Source organism: Tyto alba, unplaced genomic scaffold (genome assembly GCF_018691265.1).
Source record: "Tyto alba isolate M040663 unplaced genomic scaffold, T.alba_DEE_v4.0 Super-Scaffold_33, whole genome shotgun sequence".
Classification (NCBI taxonomy): Eukaryota; Metazoa; Chordata; class Aves; order Strigiformes; family Tytonidae; genus Tyto; species Tyto alba.
In genome coordinates this window covers 4,599,610-4,620,268 of record NW_024881308.1, presented here as the reverse complement: position 1 = coordinate 4,620,268, position 20,659 = coordinate 4,599,610, and the positions used below count along the sequence as shown (strand labels likewise).

Sequence of the window (20,659 nt, the reverse complement as noted above, 5' to 3'; positions counted from 1 at the left end):
CCGTCTCTCTTGATTCATGAATGCTGAACAAATTATCTCTCTGCTTGGTATGGTTATTTGTTGCTATTCTAATATTAGAAATTGGTCACTGAACTTCCTGACTGGACAAATAGGATTAGCTCATTGATATCAAGAAAAAATGCTAATTAAATGATCTCACCAGCAATTACCACAGTAGTTTCTTGAGCATTATTAGTAATGGCTGTCTTAAGTCTCTTACCCTCTCTTTAGGCTCTACTTGAGTTTCTCAGCAAAGTGGTTGCCAGGGAGAACAACAACAAAATGAACCTTTGGAACGTTTCCACAGTCATGGCCCCGAACCTCTTCATGCACAAGGGGCTGCCAAACAAGATCCCCGAAGGGAAGGAGAAACAGCTGGCAGAGGGGGCGGCCGACGTTGTGCGGATGATGATCCATTACCAGGATTTGCTCTGGACAGTGAGTTGCACGGGTGTTTTGTGGTATGGTGTACCAGTGTCTTGGTTGGTTAGAATTGGAATAGGGGAAGGGAGAGTCTTGGAAATTCTAGAGGAGTTAAATGTCTCTGGTTGAATTCCAAGACTACCTGTTTTCAAGGTATGTAAGGATTGTGTCTGTTTATGGAGCTTCATAAAGTGATGGTTAGGTTCTTAAACAGCATCCTCATCTCTGTTTGATTTCTTTTAATTCCTGTTTTCCCCCTTCTCCCCTGCCCAGGTCTCCTCTTTTCTGGTAGCTCAAGTGAGAAAGCTGAATGAGAGCAATAGCAAAAGGTACCAGTTCTGCGACAAGCGAATTAAAAATTTGTTGCGGAAGATTCATGCTGATAAAGACAAAGTGGAAAAGAACCAGGCAGAGGTGAGTTCGGGCTTATAGAAACTGAGCCCTTTAGTAACAGTGCCAAATGCTTTCATGAGAGCTTGGAAAGCGGTGAAGAGTGATACCCTTTAAAGAGCAAGAGGGATTAAAATCTGCAGAATGATGCAAAACAGTTTCCCTGACCCTTTTGGACAGGTTGTGGCAAAAACTGATCCCAAGAGGAAGAGTACTAAATAAATTTCAGTCTACAAAACACTCGGTTAAGATGCTGCATGGTTACAGGTGAGGGGGGAAGAGACCAGGAGCAGAAATGCTGGTCTTTACCTCACATGAAGAGAAGAATTCATATGGCTCTAGGTGTCCCATGTGATAGTCAGACTTATTTTCATGAACTTAAAGCAAAAATTTAGGCTATTACAGCAGTATAACAGTATCCAATTTTCTTTTTTGCCCCATAATGCTGCTGATCTGTATGGGAGGGTTTGAGAATGAGGTTCTTGCCACTTAAAAGGAGAGAAGTAAGCTCCCTCATACATGAAATGGCTCTACTCCTTCTTGTGTTCATGCAGACTGATTTTTAAACAGATGTTACAACCAGATCTATTTAAGTATCATAGTTGGGAAAAGGTTCTCGGAGTCATTCTGCCTTTTGTTTTTTTTTTTGGTTGTCACTGTTAGTTGCATTGGTATAGGTCTGTAGGAGCTGGGTTGCATCATGCAGTGCTGGATTTTAAGTGTTGGATAGCAGTGGTGTGCAGTGGGGATGCTCTAAGGACATGAGCTAGGTAGGAATAATAGATTGAAAGCTTAAATCTGCGTACCTGAGGAAGAGTTTGTGTTCTCACAAACGAGTACACCTCCCACCTTTCTATATGAGCTGTGATACTGTGATGACATCTGCCTAAAATTTGGCTTGTTAAGGTGGCATGTCACTGTTGAAGGCGCTGTCATTTCAGAGAGGGAAAATTCTGTTTAGGCAGACGAACAGATGATCCGATGATTAGGAAGTACTGTTAGCACTGTCCCAACGGTCTCTGTGTTCTGTGCTGTTTCTGCAGACAATTTGGGATTGCAAAATTAACTTGCTGCAACTCAGACCCCTTTAGAACAGTTCAATGTTCTCCATAAAAGTTCTGAGAAGTTACTTTATAAAAGAGTTGATAAAAACAGTCTTGAGAAAATAGCACTGGAACTCTGCCCTGAGATGGCTCAGTGCTTCCTTTTCTTTGAACCTACCTTTCTGAAATTAAGACGTTTGCAACTCAACTGTCCACACTCCTTTTTCAGCAATTTAATGAATTCCAGAGAAGTCTATCGGACCTGTGCAAAACAGTTTGTCAGAATTTATTCTGACAAATCCTGTTTTCATCAACACTTGTGTCATTTCTAGTGCCGGTGCTATATTTGAACAGCAGAGAGCACCAGCGCACACGGATTGAGAAGGGGACTTTTCTCCCCAGCTATGGCCCTGAAGTGCTGATGATTTGTTTCTTATGCTCACCTTGATGCTTCTGTGAGCTTCCAGCCTGTAGTGTGTGTGGAATAAGGAACAAACTTAAATTTTCTGAACAGCTGGCTGGATAGGTTTAATTCTTCACGCTCTCTGATCTATTTTGAAACTTGATGTTTTAGCTGATAATAAAGTCTTTCTTTAAGCACTTACTTCTTTTTGCCTGCCTTGTTCAGCCTTCCAAGATTGTGAAAGTCCATGCTTCGCTTCTCCTGAAGGATTCACTGGAGGTGCATTTGAACAATGCAACCAGAGTTGCTGATGTCTTGAGGCAGTTTCAAAAGAACCTGTGCCAGAATGGCTGGAATATTGTTAATGCTGTCAACCTCCTCAAGTGGTAAATGGCTTTTTCTCTGCTTTAAGAAAAAAGAAAACAAAAGTACTAGGTAGTCTAGTTGCTGTTTTCTGTCTTCTGGCAGAGCTGATGTGGCATCACAGCAAGCCAAGTTCTCCTCTATTCTAAAATTTGGCAATAGTGTGTCGGATAGAGCAAGCAAATGTTAGTTCAACTGAGTGATGCCATCACTGTGCTCAGGCTCTCCAGAGGTCAGTAGTCCCCTCTAGGCTGCTAGATGGCAAGTGAACTTTAGCAGCCTTGCTGACGGGAAGGGAAAGTGGAATAACATTGACCCTGCAAAACAAACTCTTGCTAGCTCTCCTGGAGAAAGCATCACCTGTGCAAATTACTTGCCTGGAGTAGTACTTCTAGCATGCATATGTTAATATAGGGATTTCTTAAAATAATTCCCTCCTATGCTCCAGTGGTGAATTGGTGAAATAATCTAAAAAAAAAAACAGAAGAATTCTTGCCTCCCTCTGTCACCCTGCCTGTAGACCATCTTTAGTAGGTAAAGTGTTTGGCCTCTCCTGACTGTGTGCCTGGGCAGGAGATGTCTAGACAAGGAGGGTAGATGGGAAGTTGGCTGAATATGGGTCAGCTGGTGTATCACAAACACGCTGCTGCAGCTGCCACAATGTTCCTGCAGATGAGCTTCTCTTGAACAGGCCATCAGTACTAGAGGAATGCTGCCAATGAGCTTTGGTATTCATGCCTCTTATCTTCCTATTGACAAGTTAGTTTTTGCATATAGTGTGCTGCTTGCTACCAGCAAGAAATATCTGCCTTGTTTTCTTTTTTCCGATTTTGGGTGTCCTTTTCAGCAGCTGCACTGTTCAGGAGGATCGGCAGGGTCTGTGTAATATGGCCTGTAGTGTCCTTGACCATTGCTGGCCTCTGAACCATAAGCAATTCTTTTTGAAGAAATATTGCTAAACTACCTAGCCTGCCTTTTGCAGCTCTTAATGTCAATATGTTTTTCTTTCTGCAGTAACAACTCAACGGAGTGCACAAACTTGCTCCTGTATGAAGTGGGAGGCAATATTGGTAAGCCTGAATGGTAACTGCAAATAAGGACTGTGATATCCAGTTTTTATGTTTAACTTGTCTTAGGAGGGAGTTATAAAAAGGATGAGATTTGGAGGGGACTCCAAAAGTCAGAAGACAAATGAACAAGCGTGGGTTAACCTCACCCACAGCAAACAGCACCTGTCAAAGCTCTTGGGTTGGTAGTTCACTGCAAAGCCGTTATAGTGCAACTCTGTGGGAAGGTTGAAGCCTGGGCTTCCAAAATTACTTAATACTAATGGATCTTATTCAGAAGCTGCTTGTCAAGAAAAGGGGTAACTCAAGAGTCCAGAAGTCCTGAGGACAGAGACTTGCATAACTTTGTCCATCTTAAAAACAAGCAAACCTCCCATTCTCTTAAACATACCATGTTAAACTCCCTCTCCCCTCAACGATAAAGGTTCATGTTCGGAATTAAGTGTAGAACTTAAAACTATAAACTGAATTCATCTAAGTGAGGGGAAACTTCATCCCATGCCACTAGTTTTTTATTTGTGTGCTTCTCATCTGGGCTTTCATTAAGTGTGGTAGGCTGGCCCATGGCATCTGTACTGCCTGCTCTGTGTGTGATTTCTGTCTGACAGAAGTACCCATACTAACTTGGGTGGAAGTTTCTCAAACCATGTAGTTAAATGTGTTAATGATGTTCATTAGTCAACAATTTCCACCTGTCAATAGGATGTCATCAACTGGAGAGAAGACTTAAATAATATGATTGCAGCAGTAGATTAGGGGTGTCTGAAAATGGAAAGGAATTTTTATGTCCTGCTGCAGCTGCTTCTGGAGGCTGTGGTTACCGGAGTGCTTTGGCTGCCTCTTAGTATTTCTCTTAGTAGCATCTGTAGAAGAAAACCTCTGTCCTTGGAAAAAATTCAGTTTCTGGATTTGATCCCTAACATATTTTATGATGGTTTTCAAGTGCTATAATTACTGGGTATTAGAGTACCTTTCCACAAAGGTCAAAGCTTGGGCTTAGTATAGTTTTAAGAAACATACATTAATTTTGGAATAAATAACCTAGAACTTTTCCAGTTTTGTGGAAACACTTCTAAATGGTTGTGATATTGAAATTAATGTGAACAAATACCAGTTTATAGGAAAAAATAAATGAAAAAAACAAACAAACATAAAAAAAAAAAAAAAAAAGAAAAAAAAGACCCACAAAATGTAGCAACTATAGGACTAAGGATATAAGAAATGACTTTTTTCTGAATCTTTTGTTTTGATAGGTGAACACTGCCTGGACCCAGACACTTACCTCTTAGACTTGTACCACATCAATCCCCATGCTGAGTGGATAATTAAGCAAAACCCATCTTATCCTCGGGTGTTCTAAGGAAAACCTGAGCAAAATGAAGCATTTCATTGAAGTTTTTGGAAAGCATGGAAAAGCTATAGAGATTTTGCTAGCGTAGTCACAGACTGGACAGTACTTGTGTCTTTGAAGGAGAAACAGCTTTATGTACAACTTCCATGACAGCTGGCTGTGGGCACACACTAGCCTACATGCTAAGAGGAATGTTGATAACAACCAGTAATTATCATTATGTAGCAGAATTTGCAGGGGGTATGATTATTCTTAGATAAAATAGCCCCCCAAAGCAAACCCTGCAAACAAAGCTACAGTGATTGTGCAGTAAAGAAGGAATGTAAGAGAAGAAACGTCTTATTGAAGAAGGTAGAAGACATCAGTTTCTTCTGGATTTCCTCTTTCATTTGATCGCATCCACATTTTGGAGGAGTCAAATGCTGCAGTGGTACTTAATGACACCCCCTTCCTAAGGTCCACTCCTGACTGTTGCATATCACCAGAAGTTGTTGTGATCCTGGGTTTCACTAATAAGATACTGTTACATTCTTTGGAGAATTAAAAGGGATGCTTCCAAAAAGGCCAGATGGGTTGTGAAGCCAACATCCTCTATTTAGTGTCTACAGTTAAATATATATATGCAACACAAGAAAATAGCTTTCCTTGGAAAAAAGTATGGAATGGAGGGCAGCCTTTCAAATATACAGCATGCTAGGAGAGATACCTGTCCCACACAGCTCTGCTGGTAATTCAAAACCAAATGTACAAGTTGCCATTGACGAGGGTAGAACCTGCATTTATTTTGCCGGACAACGTTTATATCAATGGATAACCAAGGAAACATTCTGAAGTTAATTTGAAGTTAATAATCTGACCTGGCCACGTGAACTAAACTTCTTTTTTGGAAGACTCTATGTGAACATGTCTGTTTAAAAAAAAAAAACCAAAAACCCCTGAAGATGTGCAGTGGCTGAAGTAAGAGGTCTGTGCCTGTGTCTGGTCGCACGGTGGGTACTGAACTGAGCCTGTACTGCTCTGGCTGCACGCTTTCGTCCTGCACAGCACAGTGTGGCTGCTGCGTTCTGGAGACCCGAGGGTGGAGCAGAACACTTGCACCTCGCGTCACTGCCTAACCGTCCTCCAACCTCAGCTCAAGATAGATTGCACTTGTGGAAGCGGAGTGCAGAAGTATTGTTTTCCTTCGTGGTGATGCTGGAATACCTCATGTGAGGGAACCTACTATGCAGTTAGCGGGGATGGAACATCCACCATTTCTGAAAATCTTGACATCTTTTTTTTATATACTGTTTTTAAACACCGTTGGATATTTATTCATGTGGCAGAAGCCGGGCTGCCCTGCAAGTGTATACGCAAAGTATTTAATTTGCCAAATCCTAGCTGCACTATTGACAATCTCCAGTATTATTTCTTTTGTTAAATGAATTTATTTCCATTGTAGTCTGAACTTTCCTTCCTCTGCTTTTTTCCCCGTGCTGATGTATAGGTATCCCTATTCATTATCTCAAAGTCCTAATTTCTATTGTAAGGGCACTTCATTCCGTGGTTTGTCTGCCTGTGTGGTTAAATTCTCTTGGTGGTTAAGATCCTTGAGGAACAGGTGAGCCATAGTCCATATTCTTTCTAACTCACTGTGGATACTGCGTGAGTGGTGCTGATGTCATGTGTCATGAAATGATGCATATGTTAGAGAGTCTGTCTACTTTTTTTTGGTTGAAATGATGCAGAAGCATTGATTGGAGGGATCATCTTCATAGCTGTCTTTTGAATAACCTGTAATAGAAACTTGTGAAAAACCCACCTCCCAACCCTGACCCAGAACCCCAATGCCAAGACTTCCTGAGGTGCCTCTGTTTTATAGGGCTTAAATTGTGCCTAAAAGGCTCTGATTCTTGTCCTTGACAATGGGTGATTTGTGTCTCTTCAAAGATCAAGCTGCTTTAAAATTGGGCATTAAAAATCAATGGTACCTAATCACTCAGCACTTCTGAAAAATCTTTGTTGCAGTGGTGGAGATGAGCAAAGAGCAAATGCCAGAGATGTGATACTCTAAGAAATACCTAACACATAAAGGTATCAGTGGGAAAGAGAGAAGACCCTGTTCCTGCTCAAAGATGCTTTGTAAGCTAAATTGCATCTTTGCAAATCACGTAACACTGCATTTTTTTCCACCCCTCATATGCTGGATGTTCTATTAAACATACTTGCTTCCATACGTATGAGGGGGAAACTCTACATCACTACTTCGGTAAACAACAAGTGAGTGGGGTTCTTTTGAACACCAAACAATGTGAATCAGTGATGTGAAAAACAAAGTTGGTGGGAGATTCTCATGAGACACAAATATCAGTTCTCAAATACGAAAGGAAATGTAAAAACAAACAAAACCATAAACAAAACATCTCTTTCCAGATGATGGATGTGCTTTTTAAATTTTTCTTTCCTATCTTTGTACCAAAAAGTAAGGATGAATTTTTCACTCACTGATGTGCAACCTACTTCTGAATGCTGGCTTTTAATAACTTTTTTTACAAATTTTTAATTCTGTATTTAAAATTCATTTATTCAATTAATAAAAGTATAGTAATATCTCTTGGCTCCAGTTTCATTAGTGGCTGAGAATAAGCCAGCACGGTAAATGGCACCACGTCTGTGAATGCCAGTGGGATTTGCCTCATCCCTGAAGAGGGATGTACCTGGGGTCTAAGTCAGCTTGACAGGAGTTTCACGCTACAGCTTCAGGAGAAGTTCCTCTTCAGAGGATCCTGTGTGGTAGCTGCAAAAGAACGATCCGGGAGGAGGCAGAGGAGGTCAGTGCTGGTAATAGAAAGACCAGAGGAAGGTTGACAGGGGGCTGAAGGTCTACACCAAGAGTTACTGACTTCTGAAGGAAGAAGAGCTGCTGTTAAAGATCTGAGTTTGCGGAAGGATGCCCTTATCCCATGAGAAGGCCCCTTCCCGCCCCCTCAGTCCCTTCTCCACTGAGCCGCGCTCAGTGACGGGCGTGCTGGGAGGACTGGCCAAGTTGGCCAAGAATAATAGGACTCCAGTCTGAATCTCTGGTTACATTATAACTAGTATTTTAACGTTCAATAGTCAGTGATGAAATGTGGCATAAATCCACTGCTACTTGTTTAAAAACAGTAACAGCAACAGCCTGTCCAGTATTGCTGAGAGAAAAGCAGGACTTGCTATCCTATCCAGAAACAAAAGGAAAGGGAGGAGGAGGATCCAAACGGCTTTAGAAAGCTTTCAGAGCAATTATCTGAGGAAAACACCAGCTTATCAAACTCATTTTACCCATTCATCTTCAGTAGTATCAAAGTGCTAATCTCTCCTATCCCCAAGGGCTTTTTTTGATTGATCATTCACAGCTATCTCCCCTGCTCAGAACAAAAGCCCAGTATTTATTCTGTGTGCAACTTGGAGTTGGGTGTGCTGAGATAACAGGACATAGCATAAAAGAATCTTGCAAATGCTGGTTAAACATATTTGTGGACTAAGTGGAACTGAAATACCACACATTAAAAAATAAGTAATTTGCTTCAGGAAAAAAATATTTTCAGAAATACAGGGTCTTCACAGGAACAAATGAAGCCTCAACTCTTGGAGGGAAATGCCATAGGAAGATGACTAGATGCGCTTCATGGAGCAAAGTAAGGAAATGGCAGCAAATACTGTCGTAGACAAAATGGAGTTGCCTTTGATTAAATCTGTTTCTTTTCCCTAGTGCACTCCCAAGTGTTGAAAACAAGACAAATTATATTTGTGTTTTTACGTGCTGAGAGAATGAAACTTTAAAGTTCTCTCCAAATCATCTGGTCTCGATTGCACACAATGGTTGCATGTCTTCAACATGGGGAAAAAAAATTAGAGGCCATAGTTAAATGAGTTATTAGAAGAGAAAATTCGCAGCTGTACTGACTGACCAGCTAGGAAATGGCTGTGGCAGGATCAATACCTATAGCCTTCTCCAGTCGTCTCTGCTCCCTACAAACTCAAGCTCACATGCTTTTTTTGGGTGTGGTGACAAACACTTTCAGTCTCCACGGGGCTCTGCACTGGCTGTCCCCCAGCTCCTTCCCTAGGGGGTCCAGGCAGCTCCCCTGCCAGGGAGCTTCTCCCCAGCACTTGGACCTGGCAGGATCCACCCAACTCAGGGGCTTGAAATGTTTTTTCCCCCACACTATGTTCTGTTTATCTAGCTCTATCCCCCGGCTGGCCTAAAGAATGGGGAGGGGAGGAAATCCCTTTTATCCTTACCCCGTGGAAGGGAACTCGAAGTGGTGATGTTTTTGCCTCTCTGGCCCTCTTGGCTGTCCCTACTTCCCTGGCTGGTGAATTTGAAGGAGTAATTAGCTTAGGAGATAAAGGAAGAAAAGAGGAAGAAAACCAAAAGACATTGAAGGTGTAGGTGTACCTGTGCGGATTGTTTGGGTTTTTTGTTTGTTTTTGCAGGGTTTGGAAGAGGTGCAGATCTAGATGAGCTCTGCTGTCCTCTCCTTGCTCATCCCAACCCTTGTTCTTGGCAGGCTGCAGTAGAAACCTGCTCCAGTGGTTCCCCATCCTTTTCAGACTGAATGGTTTCCTTTACCTTCAGCTTTCCCTGGCCAGCCCTTTCCTGGCTGAGAGGGTGAAATGCACCTTCGGTACTGAATATACTTCATGCTGCTCCGAGCTGTGCGTGGACTGATCGTGACTTGTGTCGAAACTGAATTTTTTGATCCTTACGTAGAGCTTTAAAAGGCCCGAGGAGCATGGTTATATCCGTGTTACCTCCTATCTTAGCTTTTTGTATGTGCCTAGCCAGTGCAGGTGGAGAAAGTTGTTTTTATCTGTGCTGATGACTGTAGTAAACCTTCTCTGGACACAAGAGGCAGTCAGAAAGTGGAATAATTGCCTTTTACTTATAACAAACCAGCAGAGCTGGCTCAGGGTTTCAAGAGAGACAATTAAAGATATTGCATTGTTTTCTTTAAAAGGAGAAATAGACCTGGGGGTTCCCTAATAGCTCTCCTGATTCTGTGCTGCTCTCTCAGAGCCCGTTGTTGTGGGTTGCATTTATTATGAGCCACTTATTATCCCTAATTATTTAGCAGGGGGGAGGTCTCTTACTAACAGGCGAATTTGTGACTTGATGAACACTCAGCTGTCTGTATTTAAGATAAAATTACTGTAATTAACAAATCGATCAACCCTACTTTCACTTTGCCTGGCTGGGACAGAACAAATAGGCTAAATGAGACCTATTTAGTACAGAGGTAGAGAAAGGGGTTTGCAGACCTCAGGCTACACAGGCTTAAAGCTTTTTTTTTCCCCCACACACTGCTTTTAATGGTATTGTCACACAATTGTCTCTTGTTAGATAATTTTGTCTCCAAGAAAAAGCACTCACGCTGCGCTTTCTTCAGCTCAGCCCAGCAAGGCAGAGTCACGGCGGGTGAGTGCCCAGGTGGGTGGGTTTGTTACAACCTAAACCTCGAGCAGGGGTGGGTTGGATTCCCTGGGTGCTATGCTCTCTTGTGACTCTTATCTGGGAGTTTGCAGAGCTTAGGTCTCTGAGAGCAAGATTAATTCCTCAAGTTGTCTTATGGTTGCAGATGTTGCCTGCTCTGACTCCCCGGCTGCTGCTCCTGCTCCCGCTTTGCTGGCCGAGGGCGTACGCGCTCGTAGCCCTGGCCGATCCTCCCAGCTCTCTGGCGTGGGAAGAACTTGTTCCCAGCTCTTCTTCTGGGTAATTGATACCTGCTGGCCATAGCTCACATAGGAAAGGAATTTAAGTAACTGTTCTGTAGCTGCAGGTTTGCCCTGGATTTCTGGACATGCACTCGCCTTACGCTGACACCTCTCAGGCTGCAGTTAGCCTGTCCTGAGTGTGTTGAAATAGCGCAGGGTGTGGAATAGTCACTGGGCTTTGAATTTGTGCCCTGACTTAGTTCATGGTAGTTTCCTAATGAAAACAATGCTTGGAGCCATGTGCCATCTAGAAAGCATTCGGCTACAGGAATTTGTCCCTGTTGAAGCTTTTGAGGTATGTCTGTGCGCTCTGGCAAGCTCGCACTGTATGTGTTATCAGCCCATCCTCACTGCCTTGTCACTCCAGGATTGTGTGGCATCCACACATATATTTAAGGTGATCCTGCAAAGGAGACAAGATACTGGAGGGCCAAGGAGATGCACTCCATCTCACTGTGTTCTGCTCTCCCATGAAACCAAGTGGTAGAAGGTAGATCTGCTATAGCAGAGCAAACCAGCTCTGGCCATCAGTATGAAAATGGAGAGGGTGACTAAGTGCCTTCTCTGAGAAATGGGGCTGTCCCTGTGACTGACTGTATGAAGGGCAGATCTGGCAGTGATGGAGGGAGAGACTGTCCCAGTTACAGGATGGGAGTGCTTCAGCATCAGCTGGTTGCTCTTACAGGAAGACAGAGGTGTCCACAGCAGAAGCCAGCGCACCTTGCCAGTGATGGTGGTTCTTGCTACGCCTACTCATCTAGCAGAAGAGGGGCTTGCTTACACACGCTCTGTCAGAAAATCACATTGGAATTTATTTCAACTGATTGTTAAAAAAACCACTCTGCAAGTGCTTCAAAGGACTGGAACTGCTTAACCTGGACACTTGTCTTCGTTGTGTCCCTTTTTGCATATGCTGGGGGGGGGGGGTTATCCTTGCTGTACCCATACCCACAGGCAGGCAGCAGCTGCGGTGTGATAAGGGTTTTGTATCTGATGGGTAAATGGGTACCAGAGGATATCTGGCTTGGTCTGTAACGCTGATAGCTCAGTGGTTCAGCGGGTCTCATCATCGGCACCTTGCTTTGTGGCGTTCATGGCTTCTCTCCATTTTGGAGGCTGGTTGTGTCTGTCGGGTGTTTTGCTGCTCTCCGATCCTGTCCATCGCTCTCCATTGGGCGTTTCTTCCGTCCAGCTCCGGAGACATCCCTGGCTGGAGGGGACGGCGAGTTGCTGCTGTAACTGTCACATACATGCAAGGAAAACCCGTGTTGAACCGTCAAAGGCAGAGCCAAGAGCATTTGAAAGCTTCATTAGCCAGGCTTTGTTCTGACGGCGCAGTCAGGCGGGGAAATAATGCCATGAGTGTTATCAGCCATGTGCAGGAGGTGGTTGCGTAGCAACCCCGATTGGGGTACCGTGCTGCTTTTCTGAGAGGAAAAAGAAATACCCATTTTCTTCAATTTAGAGGCATTGCAAACAGGAATTCATTATTGACAAAGGATTCACTTAGGTTTTACATCCCGTAAAGAGATGGCAGGCAGTGTTGGCCGCGTTTTGGCATCATGTAGGTGCAGACTCACAAGTCAAATGAACCTGGGACAATCTAGGTTTTGTTTGTGTTTTGAGCTGCTGTTTTTCATCCCTTTGTCCTTCTGGGGCTCAAAATGGGATGAAGACTGGAAATTTCATTGCTCCTTTCAGACCTGATGTAAAGGCATCTCCAGGGAACCCTCCTTGGTATCACGTTGATTATTGTAAGTGAGAAGGGTGGCCGTGTTCCCTCTTCCCTCCAAGCCCTGTTTAGAGAGTAAAGTGCAGAAGAGGGGTTGTTCTGCTATTGCATCTCCATGTCAGGCTGGAAAAGTGGTCAGGCTTCAGAGCCCCTTCAAATCTGCAATAGCCACGAGGCTGTTAAGGAGCATTGGATGTATGGATAGGAAATAGATTCACCAACCTGCTTCTTGTCTGGCGTTCTAGATGGTGGGACTGAGGTAAAGGGAGACAGTCCGGGTTTGTTTTGAAGAGTAGCATGAGTACGTGGCACGAGTAAGAAACGAGTCCCAGCACTGAAGAGTGGGATTGCCAAGTGCACAGGTAGGACAGGGCGTCCTGTTACCTCCCTGTCCTGCAGCTCTAGCTGTCTCACACAGAAGGGGCACAAAGGCCTTTTTCAAACTTCAGCTTTGGTGTATTTTGTGTAATAACAGCTGTGGGGTAGAGGCAGTCTGCCCTGAAAGAGGAACTGGCTTGCTGAGACATCCTGTGGGCATCCCTAATAAATCTGCCAGGATTTAATGACCTGATACAAGGAAGCATGCTACCCGTGTGCCGTTCATCTCGACAGTGTATCTGATTTCCCAAACAAACTTGCATGGGCTGGAGCACCTATCCTTGTATGCTCCTCTCTGGGTGCCTAAGACAGCGCTAGCACAGAAAGAGCATGCCTGAGTGCTACCAAGGGAAGATATTAAAGAGGAAATTAACAGCTACAGAATATTTATTGTGCTTCTGCAGCTCTGTACAGTAATGTGGAAATCACTGTTTTATTTTTTGTTCCCCTGTTAATATCTATATTGCCAGGCTGTGCAGATAACAGCAGAATGGTGCTGGTATTGGCAGTGAGATGTTGGGATTCGTGACAGAGGAGACCTGAAATGAATGTCCTCTACACGGTCTCACCTACTGAGAAAGCAGAGGCATTTTCTTGCACTGATTAGCCTGTGCATCAAGTGACAGAAAGTAGAAAGAATATTATTTGTATATTGTGAAACTCCTTTCTTTGCTCTGTCCTCTAACTTCAGTCTTTCAATATTGAACAATAATACATCTTCCCTTCTCATTATCAATTCAGTTTGCAGACTGATTCAGATTAACTTTGACTCTCACTGTATTAAACACTTTAAGAAAGAAAGCATAGGGGCTCAGGATGTTTATGAAAAGCAATTTCCTCTATGCCAGGCAGTTTAATAACTTTACAGCCATGGCATTCAGGCTCATTTATTTTAAGCTATGTTTCCAAACTGTGACGGGTCAATAATAAATAAGGCACTGTGGCAGATTTTGCATGGAAGAAAGCTCATTTCAAAGAAAAGAACACAGTTAGGTTCAGTTGGGAGTGCAGAGAATAATGTAGCTCTTAGGTCTGCCAAATTAAAGGCTCATTTGAGAAACCGAACCTCATAATCAATATTTTCCTGCTGAACTATTGGCAGCAAGTGAAAATTTGGAGATGTATATAGTAAAAATGGAGGAAATTCTGCTCCCCTCTCATCCAAGCACTTCTGTTTCTTGTAGCAGTAAAATTGTTCTATATATCAGTCTGGATTTTTCCTTTAATCAAGTTCATGGTGGAGTGGCATGTAGCCCCAGGCAGCCTTTTGCACCTGAGACCTCAGACCTATTCAAGCAATAAATACACACATCACAGTGTGTTTCAAAGGACTTGTTAAAAATATTGGAAATCAGTATCTTGTAGGAAACAAAATGAGTTAATACTATTTGTTGAAAACACCTTTTACAAACCATGTGGGACACTGAGCAGGTCAACTGGAATGTGTAACAACATTCACCTATCTCCCGATTCCCTCTATGGATATTCAAGCAGAGATGTTGGTGGGTTTAGGTTTTATTATCTCCCTTTGAAGCACAGAGCTTGCTGAAGAACCAAGCTGGATTGCTTTGCTTTGTGTCCTGCTCCACTTAAGGAAACTTCGGGCTCTCCAGCTCGGGAAGGTCTTTTCTTCTGCATCCACTGTGTTCAGGGTAGCAGGTTCAAAATGTAAATAAGCTTTAAAAGGTTGGAATATCCAGATTGTCAGTAATATACAGGGACTGGGAAATCTGCTTCTGTTGGTGAAGTTTCCTTTCAGATTACTCCCTGGTAGAAGGATACCCCCTTCTTTTCTCTGTGGAGTGTGAAGTGTTGTGGATTGTTCTGTGCTAATCAAAATATTGAGCTTGATTAAAGTGTTATCTAACTCACTAATACTTAAGACATATCTGTTGGATAACTTCTGTGAATAATTGAGTAGGTAGGTTGTCCCTGCTGTTTGTTATGAACCCAGCTGGGAGGTTTTGCTGTGGCTGGCCAGGGAGGTGAGCTGTCTCTGCTTTTATTTTGGTTGAACAGTAGATTTATAAACCAGGTGCTCAGCATGAATGTTTATTTAAGAGTCCTAACTTTTTCATAATGTTCCTGAGTGCTCACTTATTAGAAGCTCACACTGTGAATCCCCAGGAATTCATGAGATGTTTTAGGTATCTGTGTGTTTTAAATAGAGCTCACAAGTGCAGGCTGCAGGACCTGGGTAGATGTACTGGTTTTGAACAGGCTTCCCCCACTTTCTTTTCCAAGTATAGGTGGCCCGTCCACCTGGGTCAAAATTGGTAAAAATTTAGTCAAGTCCAATTATTAACGTCGATTTTGGTTTTAAAGATGCATCATAAAAAGAACAAGTCCCCACCTACTATGTTATATTTCCAGTACTCTGATCGTTTTCCCACCTGATCTAACCCCACTACAATCCTTCTCCAGCTCAGCAGAAAGAGCTGCACCAAAATCTTGGGGTCTTTTGCCTGTTGATGAACTTAGATGTCAGGTTTCTTATTTGAAGCAAGGGCTTCAATGGTGGTCGGGGTGACCCTGGAGCTATGAGTGACACTGTCTCCAGTGGTTGTGTGGATAATGGTATGAACAAATCCAGAAACGAGTCCATAGGAGCTAGTGAGGAAATCTAGTTAGGTTCATCACTACCTGTTCGTGACTTTAGTCAGTGTTATGTCAAATAATGTTGTGGGTTTTTTTATACTGGACACTGAGATGCCTGTGACAATGTGTCATTACCCTACAAACATGGGTACCTACAAATGCTATCTCTGTGCTGTAGCATTTCAGGAAGACTCCTTCTGAGATCAAGACCTGGATCTTTCAAGAAACAAACCCCCAACTTCTGACCTTCTAAGAAAGGTCAGGCATAAAAATATCTTCACCCCCACTTTCTTCCTCCCCTCTGTCCTAAAGCCCGTGATCTCTATGACCCAATGAATCAGGACTCTTGGCAGGTATCTCTACTGTCAGAGTGCTACAGCTGGCAGGCTGATGAGACAGAAATACAATCTATCTTGAACTCACGTCCCCTCCACCCCTCCTGCTCAGTGCACACAGTTCATCCTGTGCTGCCTGCGCTGTCCTGGGCATGGGCGTAGGCACAAGTAAATACCTACAGCCGGGTGCAGGTGCAATACACGGGGACAAATACTGCTTCTGTGGTGGTTAAAGGATTTCCTTGTTTTAAAGCTACCATAATAAATTGAGTCCTATGGCCTGCTTACACTGGCAAGGATTAAAGGGAGAGGATGTGTTACGCCTCATCCTCCCGCAGTCCTATCCGCAAGGATGTCTCTGCTCTCAAAGCCATTTCTGAGGCACCGCTTGCCGAGCTGGGCTGAGGGGCACTGACCGAGGCCCCGGCGCAGCCCCAGGGTGGCGTTGCTCTGTGTGCCAGGGGATGGATGCCCGCTGTTCCATCAGGGGACCGGCAGCCTGCATTGCCGGCTGCTTCTTGGATGCTTTTTTTGCTCCTTTGATTTAAAGGCATTCTGCCAGTGTGTGGGGATTCATTTTGCTTAGATACACTAACTTAAAGTCGTAGAGAGCAAGAACTGTCATCTAAATTGTAATATTTTCAGGCATAGTCTCCAGTTGTGGATACTTATGTTTTTCTTTTCTGTTTGTGTTTTGGCTCACAGGTGCTTTGCTTTCTATCTAGATTTGGAGGGATATGACTTCTCTGTCTGATTTTCCCTCCCAAATACCCTGTCTACTGCATACTGAAGGCTGAGGAAAACTCCTGTCTGAAAAATTGTACCTGATTTAAGGCTTTCCTGTCTTAATCTCTGGTCCGGTAGCTGGAAGCGTATATAGAAATGACACAGAAAGGAGATAGTCTGCCAGTTTTAACACTGTTCAGCTCTGGTGGAGGCGTCCCAGCTGCTTCCAATCTTCACCTTGCTAGAGAACCCATTTCCATGATGATAATCATTTGACAGCTTTTAATCTTCCAGTGCAGATGTGACAAAGTAGTTTCATAATCCGCTTCTGTGCATTAGGCTGCTCACTTCTATTCCTGGAGATCTGTGGCTGACTAATGTATAGATTTGTCCGATGGTATGTGACACAGCCATGCTGGCTTGCACTGCTTAAGTCAAAGGGCTGTCGTGTTACAACAAATGCCTCCAGAAAGTGGGTGTGTTGTAAATGCATCAGTGTGCTTTTTAGTGTGAGTTGGAAACTTGAAGCAAAAAGCCGTGGCTAGCACCCTGAAAAACCTTTGTATTAATAATGGTAGATAGAAGTCATTGAGTTTGTGTAGTAACCAGGGAAAGAGCGGAGTGATGTCCCTTGTGCTGTCCATCTGCAACGTGGCTTTCTCAGAAGTGTTTGAGGGACCTGTGGGCTTCAGGCCAAAAATAGGAAACAGTGAGTCACTCCTGCTCCGGAGGGGTGCAGAACAGCGGGCAATAGCGTGCTCCATCGCAGAGGATGCCAGTTATTCAAGTAATCCCCAGAAACGTTTCTGTGAGTCATTTGTGGGAGGTGAAAGTACAGGGATGATGGGGAACAATTTGAGCATCATGTCATCTGAGGTGTGCTTTGCTACAAAACTTGTGGGAAGGGGATAAAGCATTGAAATCTAACAAAGCTGCATCAAAAGGAGTGTGGGGGAACATCTGATTATACGTCTGATTATTTCATTATAACTTGCACATGTGGTCATTTGACTCTATGTGCATATCTATTTACACTAATAGTACACAAATTTGATCTCATTAAAGCTGAATGAAAGAATGGTCAGACACTTATCGCGAGTGTCTACATGTTCATTTGTTCCTAGATGACCAAGTGTGTTTAATTAAAAAAATAATTAAAATTTCAATAAGTCTCAATGCATAGACATCTTAAAATGAAGATGAAACATGGTTGAAATATAATCAATATCTTGCTCAGTCCTTGAATTTATTTCTAGGAAGTAGCAGTGAGCCATACAGGGGGAAAAATGACAAAAGACCACCTTCTTTTGAGACCATATACGATTAAACAAGAAAGTTGGTTCAAGAAAAAAGCAATTTCCAATTGTGCCTAATGAATCTACTAAAAAGCCTGTGAGAATGTGTGCATGTAAGGTGTTGGCAAAGAATCCAGCATTTGTTTTACTAATAATAGTAATACTTAGATATAGGTAAAGATGGAAACTAGTCTAAAGCTGAATCTGGGTGTAAATCCTATCATTTATCATCTGTGTTCTTTTAGAAACAAGAAATGACTGACATACATGCTTAATTCAAACTAAATAGCCTATAAAACAAGTTCCCCAAGGCCAATAATAATAATATCAGGAGAAATTAATATAAGGATGATTGAATACAGGATACACTGAAGAGTGAATATATAATATAGATACATATCGTGCTGGCAAGAACGGGCTGGTGTTTATGGTATGCTCGAAAGTCCAATCCATCATCTGACCAGAGAATGTAATGCAGTTAGAATCAAAAAAGATGCCTCTGTTTGAAGCAATACATGGACATTATAAACCAGCAAATGCAAATAATCAATCAAAAGCAGCAAGCGGGCAAAAGTGGGATATTATCAAGCAATAATTCAGATCACAGCTGTGATTATGAGAAATAAGCTTAAATCTGCTATTTAATTAATATTAAGCTTCTGACACCTTCTACCATGGGGCATGCAAACCTCAGGCTAATACGAAAGAGAAAATGTAAGAGAAAATGTTATGTTCCTTAGATATTTCAGAAAGTGAATTAACCATTCATTGAAGGATCTCAGATCTGTGTGTAGAACCAATGTTCTCTTCACCCAAATGCTGCTCAGGCAGCGGCTGGTTTCCTGGGATCAAGCAGCCCTTGGCAGAGACCCCAGTTCACCCGGGGGCAAGAGAGCAGGCTCAGCCCCCCTGGTCACCTTGGGGGTCCCTCTTTTGGTACTGACCCACGGCTGCGGTGTAGCCTGGTCTTTTCTGCTCCCCAGGGAAGAAGAGAGATCACCCGCATGACCCTCCTGAGCAAGACTGCCTGCGGCAGCTCCTTGTCCCAGGCTGGTGACTGAAGGTTGCTTGCCTTAGTGTAGGGTGAGGGTGCCCACCTCCAGCACCCAGCTTCAGAAGAGATACTCTAATATCCTCAGTAACCAAATATACATGTAGAGAAGCGGCTCATACATGCTCCCACAGCCTGGGTGTACATGTGCATGCAGATCCAAGGAATGGAGCTTTTTGGAAGTGAGTGCACTGGCTGCAGATAGATACATCTTCGCAGTAAGATTGTGGGTTTGCATCATTAATGGAGCGACTGTGATTCCCATGTCTGGGAACCAAGCAGCTTCCATCACCTTCCCCTGTTTTGTGGGAGTGTGCGTGTGTGGTATGACCTTTGAAATGAAAATATTAACAGAAAAGGAAAACATGATTGTAATTTATAAAATGTTAGCCCAGATGCCTCTAGGGGGGAATAGACCTTTCAGTCTTGCAAGCTAATACATGGCCGGGGTGCTTGCATTGACACAGGTGCATTTAAAGAGTCAATTAAGGGGAAACTGTGTATTTACACAGCCTGGATTAATTTCATGTTTTGGCAACTTTCTTTTTAAACAGTTGAGACTACTGATGCCACTTAAAGAGGTTGCTTGTTTAGAAAGTACTGGAGAAGGTACCAGAGGAAAGAGGTGAAGAACAGACCTCTGGTGACAAAGCATTTGGGTGGACACTCCACTCTGGGAGAGCATCAGACTGAAGAGCCACTGCACATGCTGGAGCAAACCCTGATGGCAGGATTTGGGCTCTTGGATGAAAATGATGTTGGCAAATGGCTGCAAATAATTGTCAAATTTCCAGGGATGTTATCTGAAGGGGAACAAAGAAAGTGGGCACTCTCCTAGCAGTTGCTTATTGCTATTCAATTTTCTGGGTAAAAGCCCTGAGTTTCTGTCTTCATTACTGCCTTCCGCATAGGGCTATAAAAACCTTAAAAGACTCTCTTTGAACTTTGAGGCAGATCAATGCAAAATGGAATGGGGGAAATTGTTTATTGCTGAGGAAAATACAGCGCTATGAATAATACGGAAGAAAATGCAGCTGAGGGCTCAAATTGAATCTCTATTATACCTGTGATTAAAGATAATGTGCTAGGAAGAGGGGATTACAGAAGGGTTTCTGTGCTAGGTTGGATGGCTAAAAACATGGTGATTGTGGCTGCTGAGCCCTCATTGGCCTGGGCTTGGTATCTAAATTATAGGGCTATTACACAGAAATTAGCTTGATGCTCTGTCTGAAATGCAGAGCCCCTCCGCTGCCTGGCTGGCTGGGGGAGACCGATCCTGCTTGAGGCTTGGGAACTCTTTGTCTCTTTATTTTCTTTGACAGCTGAGGGTTTGTAGCACGCTGCATAACCATGGAGCTGGTAGGGCTCCTTCTTCGTCCCTTTGCCCGTGGTGAACGGGAGATGAGCTCGTTTGATGCAGGGGAGCAGTCGCTTCCCCGGCGCTGATCAAACCCCGTCCCGAGTTACCCGTCTCTCCCGAGTCTGTGGCGCCGAGCTGGTGCCTTTGCTCTGAAGCTCCCTGTGGGATTAGGACGTGAATTACCTGAATTGTTGCTTTCCTTGAAAAGATCAGAAATACCAAGTCAAAGGAAGGGGAAGAAACTTGAACCTGACATAGCTCAGACCGACGGGACCCTCCCCCAGCAGGACCAGTGAGCCCAGCAAGGGGTGGAGAGCTGTCTGCTGAGTGAATGGGGTGAGGCTGATGAGCTGCAAGGGCTGGACTTCATTTTGTTTATTATAACGTTGTTACAACCTTGAGCACACC

At 43.5% G+C, this 20,659-nt stretch overlaps 1 protein-coding gene across 5 annotated transcripts in view; it reads left to right on the top strand.

The window, feature by feature from the left end:
* ARHGAP40 (Rho GTPase activating protein 40) overlaps positions 1-7,629 on the top strand; it is a 42,953-nt gene extending 35,324 nt beyond the window's left edge. For all 5 annotated transcript variants that reach the window (XM_042801054.1, XM_033003604.2, XM_033003603.2 and 2 more), the window contains 5 exons: positions 232-438; positions 697-837; positions 2,485-2,645; positions 3,637-3,692; positions 4,943-7,629. In XM_042801054.1, the coding sequence (XP_042656988.1) occupies positions 232-438; positions 697-837; positions 2,485-2,645; positions 3,637-3,692; positions 4,943-5,049 (672 nt within the window). In that variant the 3' untranslated portion in view covers positions 5,050-7,629. The remainder of the gene's footprint in view (positions 1-231; positions 439-696; positions 838-2,484; positions 2,646-3,636; positions 3,693-4,942) is intronic.
* The last annotated feature ends 13,030 nt before the right edge of the window (positions 7,630-20,659 follow it).